General features: G+C 32.7%; 3 protein-coding genes across 3 annotated transcripts; 1 reads left to right on the forward strand and 2 right to left on the reverse strand.

The window, feature by feature from the left end:
- The first annotated feature begins 2,657 nt into the window (after positions 1-2,657).
- On the forward strand, positions 2,658-4,521 carry LOC101213425 (aldose 1-epimerase). The gene is made up of 5 exons (XM_004138251.3): positions 2,658-2,848; positions 2,928-2,977; positions 3,063-3,186; positions 3,392-3,490; positions 3,589-4,521. Exons 1-5 carry the CDS (start codon positions 2,683-2,685, stop codon positions 4,212-4,214), a joined length of 1,065 nt encoding a protein of 354 aa, XP_004138299.1. The 5' UTR covers positions 2,658-2,682; the 3' UTR covers positions 4,215-4,521.
- A 252-nt stretch (positions 4,522-4,773) lies between these two features.
- Positions 4,774-7,736, reverse strand: LOC101219548 (vacuolar protein sorting-associated protein 29). Its single transcript, XM_004138109.3, has 4 exons — positions 7,445-7,736; positions 7,127-7,284; positions 5,762-5,899; positions 4,774-5,339 (listed from the first exon to the last, which is right to left on the reverse strand). The coding sequence occupies exons 2-4, from the start codon at positions 7,256-7,258 to the stop codon at positions 5,043-5,045; spliced, it is 567 nt and encodes a 188-aa protein (XP_004138157.1). The 5' UTR covers positions 7,259-7,284; positions 7,445-7,736; the 3' UTR covers positions 4,774-5,042.
- A 1,766-nt stretch (positions 7,737-9,502) lies between these two features.
- Positions 9,503-10,406, reverse strand: LOC101219790 (transcription factor PRE3-like). Its single transcript, XM_004138110.3, has 2 exons — positions 9,963-10,406; positions 9,503-9,870 (listed from the first exon to the last, which is right to left on the reverse strand). Exons 1-2 carry the CDS (start codon positions 10,089-10,091, stop codon positions 9,721-9,723), a joined length of 279 nt encoding a protein of 92 aa, XP_004138158.1. The 5' UTR covers positions 10,092-10,406; the 3' UTR covers positions 9,503-9,720.
- Between the last annotated feature and the right edge of the window lie 738 nt (positions 10,407-11,144).

Raw genomic sequence — 11,144 nt, forward strand, 5'->3', positions numbered from 1 at the left:
TCTCCTCCTGCATTTTAATCAATTAAACAAAACTTCAATAGAATCTTAGATATTATATTCAATTCTTAAATATCATATTGGAACATTGAAGCCACTTTAAAAAAAAATCATATCTCAAGTTCTTATAACAACAATTTATGTATATAAATAACTTAAAATAAAGATATTAATCCAAAATCATATACACTACATTTTCATTAATGGCAAAATCAACGTGTATAGTAAGTGTTAATTATCTTTTCTGGCTTTCAGTTAATAAATAAAATGACAAATAATACAATTTTTGAACAAAAATACGAGAAAGAATAGGTCAAGAAATATTCAAATTTCAACAAAAAAAAAAAAAAAACCCATTTGAAAAATCAAGTTTTTATCCCAAATCTACAAAATAGTTAAGAAAATCAACAAACTTTACCTCTCCTTCTTCTCACAAAATTTGAATATGTGTTTATGTATGTATATCCTCAAAAGTGTTAATTATCTGTTCTTCAAAATGGCCAAAATTCTTCCATTGATCTTTCTCTTAGTTGTTGCAACCATTGGGTTTAGTAATGGACATGAAGTGGGGATTTACGAATTGAAAAGAGGGGATTTTTCTATTCAGCTAACTAATTATGGTGCTACCATTCTCTCTCTGATCCTCTCGGATAAAAATGGTTCGTTTCTGTTTTTGTTTTTGCGTTAAACAAAACATTATGATCCAGTGTTCTAACAATTCTCTTAGTTGTTTGTTTTAGGGAAATTGGATGATGTTATTCTTTCTTTCCCTTCAGTTGACGACTTTCGAGTGAGATGATCTTTATGATTTTTGTTTGTTTGTTTGTATATATTTGTTTTGGCAGAATGATATACTACCTATTTTGGTAACATTGTTGGACGTGTAGCAAATAGAATTGGAGGAGCTCAATTTGGTATCAATGGTGTTTTCCACAAACTCGAGGAGCTCATGTTTATCTCAAAGTGGCTCGACGTTGAAGATTAATCCAATTGTGTCTCTTAGCTCATGTTTATCTCAAAGTGGCTCGACGTTGAACATTAATCCAATTGTATCTCGTTTGTGTTTGGATTTGAGTTATGGGTACCATTATTGTGCAATGAATAGTTGTATTATAATTGATTGATGAATAGTTGAAATATTTTCAAAGCATTCAGGTGTAGTATGTCATGCTTTATGCTTTCAAAGATTTTTTTAATGGTTTGGTGTGGATCTTAATTTTCATGTGTGCTTGTTCATAGACTCAATTAACTTCTATAGTATGCATGGATTACATTTGATTATTTGGCACCTATTGACTTGATAGACTATTTATAGAATGATTGTGTGAGGAGTTAAACTAACTTGATGTGCTTAAACATGATTAGCTTTGGTAGATATCATCACTTTGAATACAAAAAGATTGAGGACAATACCTCACGATATCTTGGAAAAAATGAACAAAGGTTAACGTGATGAATTGAATATAGTAAGAGACGATCACTACGCATAGTTAAGGGAATTGTTATTGTCTTAAATAAAAGTGGTCAAAGGTTTGAGATCCTAACGATTAGGTTTAAATGTACTAATGTTGATATGGTTTATGAACACTCTTTTCTTAAACAAAAAAACTTGTGTATATGATGTGAATGGGATGATTCTAGTCTTGTATATTGTTTGATGGCTCTTTAGGCGTGAGCCACTTAGTATTGTATGTGTTGATCAATTTTGTGACTTTGGTGATGCTAAGAAGGAAGCTTGAATCCTTAGACGAATTTAGATAAAAGTTGAAATTGTAATTTTATTTTAGATTCAAGTTAGTTTTAAGTTGGATTTGTTTTAGAGGCTGTCATAGACTTTGACTAAGCTAGCAATACCTCTGATATGGTCGTAAAGTTCATTGCACATTGTCATACTTAATGTTGTTAGGCATAAGGAGTCCTCTTCGATACTCTACATAAATAGTAGTGATTTACATTGCTAAGTTTGATATTTAGTTTTAACAAGTTTTACTGGATTTGATTAAGTTGATGCTTGGGTATTAGATTTCTAGAAACTCTTAGGAGAAATTTGTTGTTGAATATTGTTAAAAGCATGTTCGTTTAAACAAGCGTCAAAGTGAAATTTTGGTTTTATCATGGCAACCTATAATGTTGTCAAAAATGCTCATAAATTTATAATTACTAGAATGAGTTAAAGTGTACTTTTGATAACGTTCTTCGGTTTAGTGTTGAAATTTGCTTAGTTCTTTCTTCTATTACTATTTCTCAAAATATACATACACATATACACACGTAAAATTACTATTTCTCAAAATATACATACACATATACACACGTAAATAAAGTTTAAATAAACTAAGGATATTAATCCAAAATCGACATATATGGCAATATTATTATCTTATATGACATTCCCTTAAAACATAAAATGGCAAATCCATATTGAACAAAAAAAAAAAAGAGAGAAAGAATTGGTCAAAATTCAAATTTCAAAATTTCAAAAAGAAAAACCATTTGAGAAGAAAAAAACTCAAACTTGATTTAGTTTCTAATTCCAAATCTACAAAATAGCTAAGAAAATCAACAAACTTCATCTCTTATCCTTCTCTCAAAATTGGATGCACATCTCTAACTAGCTTTTATAAATATCCTCGAACGTTTAACTTAACTCATCAATCAACACATTGATCTATTCAGTTCTTCAAAATGGCCAAAGTTCTTCTTCCATTGATCTTTCTCTTAGTTGTTGCAGCCATTGGATTTAGTAATGGAAATGATGTGGGGATTTACGAATTGAGAAGAGGAAATGTTTCTATTAAGTTAACCAATTATGGTGCTACCATTCTCTCTGTTATCCTCCCTGATAAAAATGGTTCGTTCTGTTTTTGTTTTTTGCAGTAAACACATGATGATATAGTTCTAATAATTCTTCTGATCCGTTTGTGTTTTAGGGAAGTTGGACGATGTTGTTCTTTCTTTTCCATCAATTGATGACTTTCGAGTGAGATAATTGTTGTGATTTTGTTTGTACAACAGTCGAAACTAAAATGAATGAAGCGTATGATTTTGTTTGTTTGTTTTGGCAGAATGATACCACTTACTTTGGTAACATTGTTGGACGTGTAGCAAATAGAATTGGAGGAGCTAAGTTTGGTATTAATGGTGTTTTCTATAAACTCATTCCTAATGATGGAAGGAACCTCCTCCATGGTATGTTTGATCCAAATTATAATCTTATTCTCCAGAAATGGATTCATCTTTTTCATAGCTGATGAAGCTAAATTTTGATTTATATGATCATAATAAACATAGTTAAACATTTACTGTCACCTGTTGAATGAATGAACATTTGAAAGTAATCAAAATGCTAAGCGAAGTGATTTAAAGTAGTTTTTTCTGTTATTTAACTGTGAAGGTGGGAAGAAAGGATTTGGAGATGTGATATGGAAGGTGGAGAGTTATGTGAAGGGCAACCACATTATATTCACCTACGACAGTTTCGATGGCGAACAAGGTTCGTCATTAGACCCTAAACCCCTAAATACTAAACTCTAAATTAAGGATTACAACGAACAAAACAAATGGTGGGTTTTGTTTTGATTGTGTAAACAGGCTTTCCCGGCGATCTTCAAGTTTCAGTAACCTACATGTTCCTAGAGACAAACAAATTAGGAGTAAAAATGCAAGCAGAATCCCTAAACAAACCAACCCCAGTAAACCTCGCGCAACACTCTTACTGGAATCTTGATGGACATTCAAGTGGCAACATTTTATCTCACAAAATCAAACTCTTCGCCTCAAGCATAACCCCCGTCGACAGCGAGCTCATCCCCACCGGCAAAATCACCCCAGTGGCCAGAACCCCTTTTGATTTCACAACCCCACGAGAGATCGGGTCACAGATCAAGAGTGCCGGCGGATACGACATCAATTACGTGGTGGACGATACCGGGAGCGGGCATTTGAAGAAAGTGGCGGAGGTTACAGGGAAGAAATCGGGGAGGAAGATGGAGTTGTGGAGTAATCAACCGGGAGTTCAATTTTACACGGGGAATCAGTTGAAGGAAGTGAAGGGAAAAGATGGAGCTGTGTATAAGCAATATGCAGGACTGTGCTTGGAAACTCAAGGATTTCCAGATTCGGTGAATCATCCAAATTTTCCATCGCAGATTGTGAATCCTGGGGAGAGTTATGAACATGTCATGGTTTATAGGTTCACTGCTCATCATTCTGATTGAATTGTCTATATGCTTTGATTTGGAATGAATATGGGAATTTGGGATTGGGTTGATGTTCTTATATTTTAGTTTTCTTTCTTTCTTTTGTTTATGTTAGGGTTGAACTAATGTAAACATTTTATCTTTTTTAATTTTACTCAAAATATGAATGGAATGGTTTCCATACAGTATTTTAGTTCGAAGATTGGAAAATGTCTCCTCTTATTGCTACCATGGCAGTTCACTATGTAGCAGTCAATTCAGAAGCTCTTGTAAGGTGATGGGAATTATGTTTTCATGGTTGGAATTTGGATGTTATTAATGTCAACTTTTCTCCTCCACCTCTTGTTGGGAGATAAAATAATTCTATAGAATTAAATAAATGGAACTTACATTTGAAAATATTAGTATATTAGTGTCTTGGTGGGTAATTACATTGCTAGAAATGCAACCACAGATTCAAATATGGTTAATCCACGGTACATTCAGGGGAGGGGAATGACAAGAGCATCATCTAAATGACCATTATTAACATTTATCCATTAATGGGGATTTTTGGAACGTGTTATAACTCTAGTACTTGTCATAATCTTCAATTTCGATAGATGGGTATTTGGATACTAAAGAAATTGAGGCAAGGTGCCAACAAGAACAACCAAGGGTTTCTGTGCACAACCTCATCAAATATCGAATAAACAAAGTCACAAGAACTCTTCTCTGGGATCAATCACCACAGAAACAACAGCATCTTTTTCAGCAAGATTAAGCATTGTTTAACATGCATCACAACAACAACTCCATAAAAGAAATTAACTTCATTATGTTCGTAAAAAGGCCAATTTGTTCGAGTCAATGAGCAGTTGTGGTTGTTTTCTTGAAATCAATCTTGTCTACCTTAACCTCTCCATCAATGAGTTCGTAAACGTAGACCACAACACGAAGGCCATCGATGTCCATAAGGACAAAGCTTGGGTTGACATCATAGGTGATGCTGCTATATGCACCTGTTGCAGATCCGGGGTTAATCACCACACCTCCCTCGTGTTTGTAAGCTGTAAATTGATGGGTGTGACCAGTGACAAGGATGTCTACATCTAGCTGCCTCTGCATCATGGCGAGTGAGTCTAGGTCTCCCCAAGGAATAACCTAGCCAGACAACAACAAACAAAATTCATGGACACGAAGTTTGCTCCCACAGAAAGTTGGCAAAATTATACAATGTTTACACAACTTATTTGCTAATGTTAACTTTTGGTAGCACAGAAGTTTTGTTAGCTTAGTTGAAAACTTGAAGTACAATTTTCTGTTCATGGTTACTACAGACGAAAAATCAGAAGGTATGACATTCAGGAACTTAAGTTCATGATTCAAGATACGGAAGGAAAAAAACAGGAAACTTTAGTCAACCCCTTAATAGTAGAGCATTGTGTATCTGAAACCATTTCTAATGATCCCTCACAATGATGAAAACTATGACACGTTGTACACTTGATAAGGAATAATCTGGGAGAATTGGACAACTTGAAAAACAAATGTGATCAAGATGAAAAAAGTGCAACAAACAATACCTGATGCCCATGGCACAGTCCCAATTTAAATTGTCCAATAGTCAGAGTTTTTGTCTCGGGATAGCGAGTCTCTTCATCATATTCACCTCGTGTAATGTGCAAATCCGGACAAATAGTTTTCAAGTAGTCATGAACTTCCTGGAAACATTACCAGTAAACTTTGAACCATCACACCAATATTTATACCAAGGAGATATGAACCAATTGAACAAAAAAACTCAACCACTTGTACGACCAATTAGACAACATTACATGCAAGTTGGTGCTTAACATAATGTTCAAAGCCCCAAAAGCATATATGATGAACAGAGATCCAAATAGAAGTGAATGCACAGTCCAACGTGATTGATTAAGTCCTGATATATCATATGCAAGCAAGTTTTCCTTGAAAAGAATTTTGAATCTATAGTTTTCTTTTTAATAACATCTAAGTTCTTCCGTCAGTTATCACTAAGCTTAACATTTGAAGTTGAAGCACAAGGAAGTATTAACAAAGTACATTGTTGAATGTTATAAAATTTCCATTTAAAACGAAAATAACCAAAGGTCCAGTCACACAATGGAGATATTTAGTTTATTGCCGTTCAAGTTCAAAATGTTGTTACATTTGGCACAACAGAATACTAAGATACTTGCGCAGTTCACTGCATCTCACTTCTTGAAAAAATTCAATGGTACAAAGATGTTACCAGCAGAATCTCTTGGATGAATTATATATCAATCTAAGAAAAATATACAGCACAAGCTAAGAAAAAGATCAGTAAGACTAATGCTATGAGGAAAATTCAATGTTAGGATATGACAGATGACATACGAAGTTTGAGTTCAACAACCACGGATCGAACATGTTACCCTATAAGAAGCATGCATGTTTCCCAGGTTCATAATTCACAATGTAACTCAACAACTCATGCAAATCAATAGTATATTTACTAATTCAGGACATAGCCTAATGATGTTTCCATTGATTACAAGTGTTTGAAAGTTGGATACGAAGATCATCAATCAAAATGGCTAAAAGACAAGACTGCAAGAACATTTATGTCTTACTATGTACTTGGTATTGTTCTTTTAGATTGGAGTACTTTTATATCTTACTCATAAGTTTATAGTGAAAGAAGATGATCTAAATATATCAATCAATCTCAACTACAATTAGATGACAGGGAAGGAGGACTGGAGACTTCCATGGACATTTGATACCATTTCCATTCTAATATTTTGAACTTTGGCAGCTGTAGTAGAGATTACTAATTCAGACTCTAAATTCTCTTCAAGATGCACAACCATAGATATCAAAAAGCATAACAATTTATGACACCAAGTACGACAACAGAAGTAGCTGGAAAAATGATTTGAACATACTTTGATACAAAGATTTCCGGTGCAAATGATATGCTGGATCTTGCCAGGAACAAGCATAGACTTGAACTTCTCGGGAAGGTCAGGAGCTCTATGTGGTATATGTAAGTCCCCCAAAGCCAACACCAACACCATCCTCACTCCAAACCCACTTTACAATTCTGCCAAAAAAAAAACAAAAACAAAAATTTCAGCGAAAGGAGACATACCCAGAAGCTGATCACCAAAGTAATTGACAACGAAATTGAATAGAACTGAATGTGCGAAACTATAAGGAAATTTGTGCATCGGAATCATAAAGAACTTGAGGATCGTTAATACCAGAGGGGTTTGATTAATTGGCGGAAGCTGGCATGAAAATACGTTTCCGTAACTCTTGAATGTCGTTTCTCGATTGGCTTCGAAGGTATGACCCTTCTCCTTTTTGTAGCTGATTCTTCCCTTCTGGTGGGTGGACAAGAGTTTCAGTCAGCAATCGGAACGATGTGGAGACGAAAACGAAGAAGGGAACTGGGTAGGAAAAGGTTGAATCGGGGGGTGAAAATCGGAATCGGAGAGGGCATCAAGAAGGTCAAATTTAGGATTTTGGGCAAATGGTTAAAGAAATTTTGGAAAGTGACCTTCATAATCTTACTAACACTAAGATAGTGTTGTTTTGAATATTACCCTGGAAAGTATATTATTCTCAATATTAGACTTTCTTTTATAGGTAATTGCTAAAAGAGACTCATTTGATATCATCTTTTTACAAATGGAATATACTCCTTTTTTTTTTTAATCTTTATATATAAATAAATATTTTGGTTGATTCTAATCGTTTGGAGGTCAGTTGGTTCGTGGTAGAGCTTTGAATGATCTGAAATCTAAAGTACTTTTGACTTATTATCCTAAGTGCGATTTGTCTCAGTTATACTTCAAGATGCAATCGTATATAGTATTTGAGCTTTTGCCTTTTGGGTTGTTTATCTTTGAAAAAAAATGTCTTAAATGCCCAACTTTTCTTTTAGTTAATTCACATCCTCTACACTTTAACCTAATGACATTATATTACATGAACGAGAGTTTGAAGTTGTTTTATTAAGTAGATGAGATGATATAAAGTATCATTGTCGACGTCTAAACACAATTCCATACGTTTGTTTTTTAGTACAACAATTATAGATATGAGAGATTGAACTTCTCATCTCTCATCTCTCATCTCTAGAATGAAAGATTCTGTCAATTACCGTTGAACTAAGCTCACTTTAATCGTTGAACTATGTTGTTTATAGTGATAAAAAACGAGAGACACATAAATATAGAGATTGAACTTTAAACCTAAAGTTTTGAATCCAATTTTGAGAGTTGGTTACTATTTAGCACTAAGCTTTCAACTATCATTTTACCTAAATTCCCCTTTTATCCTTGGAAAACAAAGGGCTAATTTTGAGAAGTTTGAAATAGACTAATGGGCTATAGATTGGGCTGAAATAGATAGGCTTGGCCCTTTTCATTCTTATTTTCCTTTTCAATTTCATGGTTTTTTTTCTTTAATGAAAAGATTGCATCTTTAATCAATCTATACCTTAGAATTGAAGAATAGTCTAATCAATAGTATGATTGATTGATTTATAAATCAACTAAATTTTGTTTCTTAAAAAACAATAAACCAACTAGATTAAATTGATCCTGGTTTAAATCAGTATGAAGGTAATAGTCCATTATTGTGGTTTTTAATAGGATTTTTCACATAACTAGTCTCTCTATAAAGTCCTACATTTCCGCGACTTGAACCTAAAATAATTCAATAGGTTAAACATATGTCACCGACAAAAAAGTTAGACGTCCTTTGATACTAAAAATTTTCCATCTCTTTTCAACTTATTTGAAGAAAATTATTATACGTCCCCTTGAAAATGCATATTAGGAAAGTAAATTCAAATTAACCCAACTCAATTAATAAAATTAATAATAAAAACTAGACCATAACTCAATTAACATAAAATATACATTCTTAGACTTATTTTTGACTAAGTGGTCAAATGTTCGAATTTCCTCACTCCAAATTATTATATAAGATATTATTACCATTGCTTCCAAATATAAAAGAAACTAAATGTTCAATTATTACACCCATCAAATGAGTATGTAGGGATTGGTAGGTTTCAACTTCCAAATAAGAAAATAAATAAATACTCATGACTTTTTGGAACCAAAAATGAAAAATTCTTATAGATAACCTAAGTTTTTACCATAGATTTTGTAAAATAGTTTTAAACTGTTTTTTTTTTTTTTTTTGGTATATTTGAAAATGTGTCATCTAATCTCTTATAACTTCTCCAAAAACAATGGAGAGAGATTCACATTTAAGTTTGCAAATAAAAGAGTTGGGAAAAGGAAGAAAAGGAAGAAGAAAATTTATTGATGAATGATAATAATAAGGACTTGGATTGAGAAGATCTTTTACAAAACAACATTATGATGGAAGTGTCTCTGAAAGGGCATTGAAAACAGCAACTATGTCAGAAACCAAACATAGCAAAAAAAAGGAAAAGAGAGAAAGAAAGAAAGAAAGAAAAACTCAAAATTAATTAGCTACTTTTAATTTTGATCTCTCTCTATTGCATCAGTAAACTCCTAATAATGGCAGCTTGAGCAGTATCAGATGTTGCCAACAACTCCGAAAGTCTCTCACTCAAATCATCCACTTCTCTGTGTAGGTTTCGTATGTAGTTACACGTCTCCTGCAACACTTTTGATGCTGAAACCTATAGAATTACAAAACATATTATTCGATAATGATTTAGAAAAGTAGTATTAAATGATGATCATTCTGTGTGTTGTTGTTGTTGTGTCTCACCTTATCGGATTGCCTGTGACGAATCTCGGGAAGAAGTTGTTGCAGCTTAGAAACAAGATCATTAATTTGGTCATCAGTGATTGATCTTGAACTACCTGACTGTCTAGATCTAGATCTTCTGCTTGACATATCTTCTTCTTGTCGTCGTTGTAAAGGTATGTATATAAGTAAGTGGAAGATTTGATAAATATATGTAATGTGTTACTGAAATAATGAGAAGTATAATTAGTATATATATGAATGATAATGGGGTTTTTTAGATTTTGAAGATGGAGAAGGAAAGGGATGAGACAAAAGTGTGTAAATTACTGAAGTAGAATGATAATGGGGTTTTTCTTTTTGAAGACTGCAAAAAACAAATTGCATGGGAAGAAACACTTCCCCTTCACCTCTTTTTAAATAGGCTTCTCCACAGTGAGAGAGAGAGAGACAAGAGAATCAAACTCACTTTTCTTTTTTCTCTTTTCCTTTAAGAATATATATTATATTAGATATGATCGTATAGAGTCGTCCAACTCTCAACCAAATTTAATTTTCATGAGCCATATTTAAGTGCAATTCATGGTATACTCATCTTTATATAAAAAATTAAAGTTATATTAAAAAATAATCACTTAAATGAGATACACAAAAAAAGATATACAAATATTTCTTTATTTGTTTGAGTTCAACTCTTCATTGAAGCGTTTTGGATGCAACTTTTGTTGCATTCATGTTCATGCATGCATTTTCTTCAACAACAAAGTAAGAAAATTAGATTGTTTGATAGGGAAAAATCGAATGCATATGAGTGGATATGAATTTTTCAAAATAATGAAAATTGAAAGTTGATTGAGTTCATAGTGGCTACTCTCTCTCTTCTCTATTATATCTATTATGTATATGAGTGAATTGATTATTAATTAGTTGACCAGTCAACTAAATATAAAGTAATATAGTGTACTTTATAAATGTAAATATGTGATATACAATCATATTATATTCAATTGAAAGAGATATACAAGACCTAGAGCCTAACCCTATTCATGTTTAATAAATCATTAGCATCTAGATCTTATCACATTAAATATCTCACAGTTAATATTTTACAAAACAGTGTCATCTTTCATCTTTACACACAACCTTCCTCTCCATGATTTTTCCAATGGGATATAACTGATATAAATTTAATGTAATATTAAA

The sequence above is a fragment of the Cucumis sativus genome, chromosome 1, assembly GCF_000004075.3.
Source record: "Cucumis sativus cultivar 9930 chromosome 1, Cucumber_9930_V3, whole genome shotgun sequence".
Taxonomy (NCBI): Eukaryota; Viridiplantae; Streptophyta; class Magnoliopsida; order Cucurbitales; family Cucurbitaceae; genus Cucumis; species Cucumis sativus.

What these genes read in the sequence shown, in the direction of transcription:
- LOC101219790 (XM_004138110.3), bottom strand. Translation starts at nt 10,091, where the DNA reads ATGTCAAGCAGAAGATCTAGATCTAGACAGTCAGGTAGTTCAAGATCA. An exon ending in GTCACAGGCAATCCGATAAG is followed by an intron (nt 9,871 to 9,962) that starts GTGAGACACAAC and finishes GTAATTCTATAG; the next exon opens with GTTTCAGCATCAAAAGTGTT.
- LOC101219548 (XM_004138109.3), bottom strand. Translation starts at nt 7,258, where the DNA reads ATGGTGTTGGTGTTGGCTTTGGGGGACTTACATATACCACATAGAGCT. An exon ending in CCGGAAATCTTTGTATCAAA is followed by an intron (nt 5,900 to 7,126) that starts GTATGTTCAAAT and finishes TAATGTTTCCAG; the next exon opens with GAAGTTCATGACTACTTGAA. An exon ending in GACTGTGCCATGGGCATCAG is followed by an intron (nt 5,340 to 5,761) that starts GTATTGTTTGTT and finishes TTGTCTGGCTAG; the next exon opens with GTTATTCCTTGGGGAGACCT.
- LOC101213425 (XM_004138251.3), top strand. Translation starts at nt 2,683, where the DNA reads ATGGCCAAAGTTCTTCTTCCATTGATCTTTCTCTTAGTTGTTGCAGCC. An exon ending in TATCCTCCCTGATAAAAATG is followed by an intron (nt 2,849 to 2,927) that starts GTTCGTTCTGTT and finishes TTTGTGTTTTAG; the next exon opens with GGAAGTTGGACGATGTTGTT. An exon ending in CAGTTTCGATGGCGAACAAG is followed by an intron (nt 3,491 to 3,588) that starts GTTCGTCATTAG and finishes TTGTGTAAACAG; the next exon opens with GCTTTCCCGGCGATCTTCAA.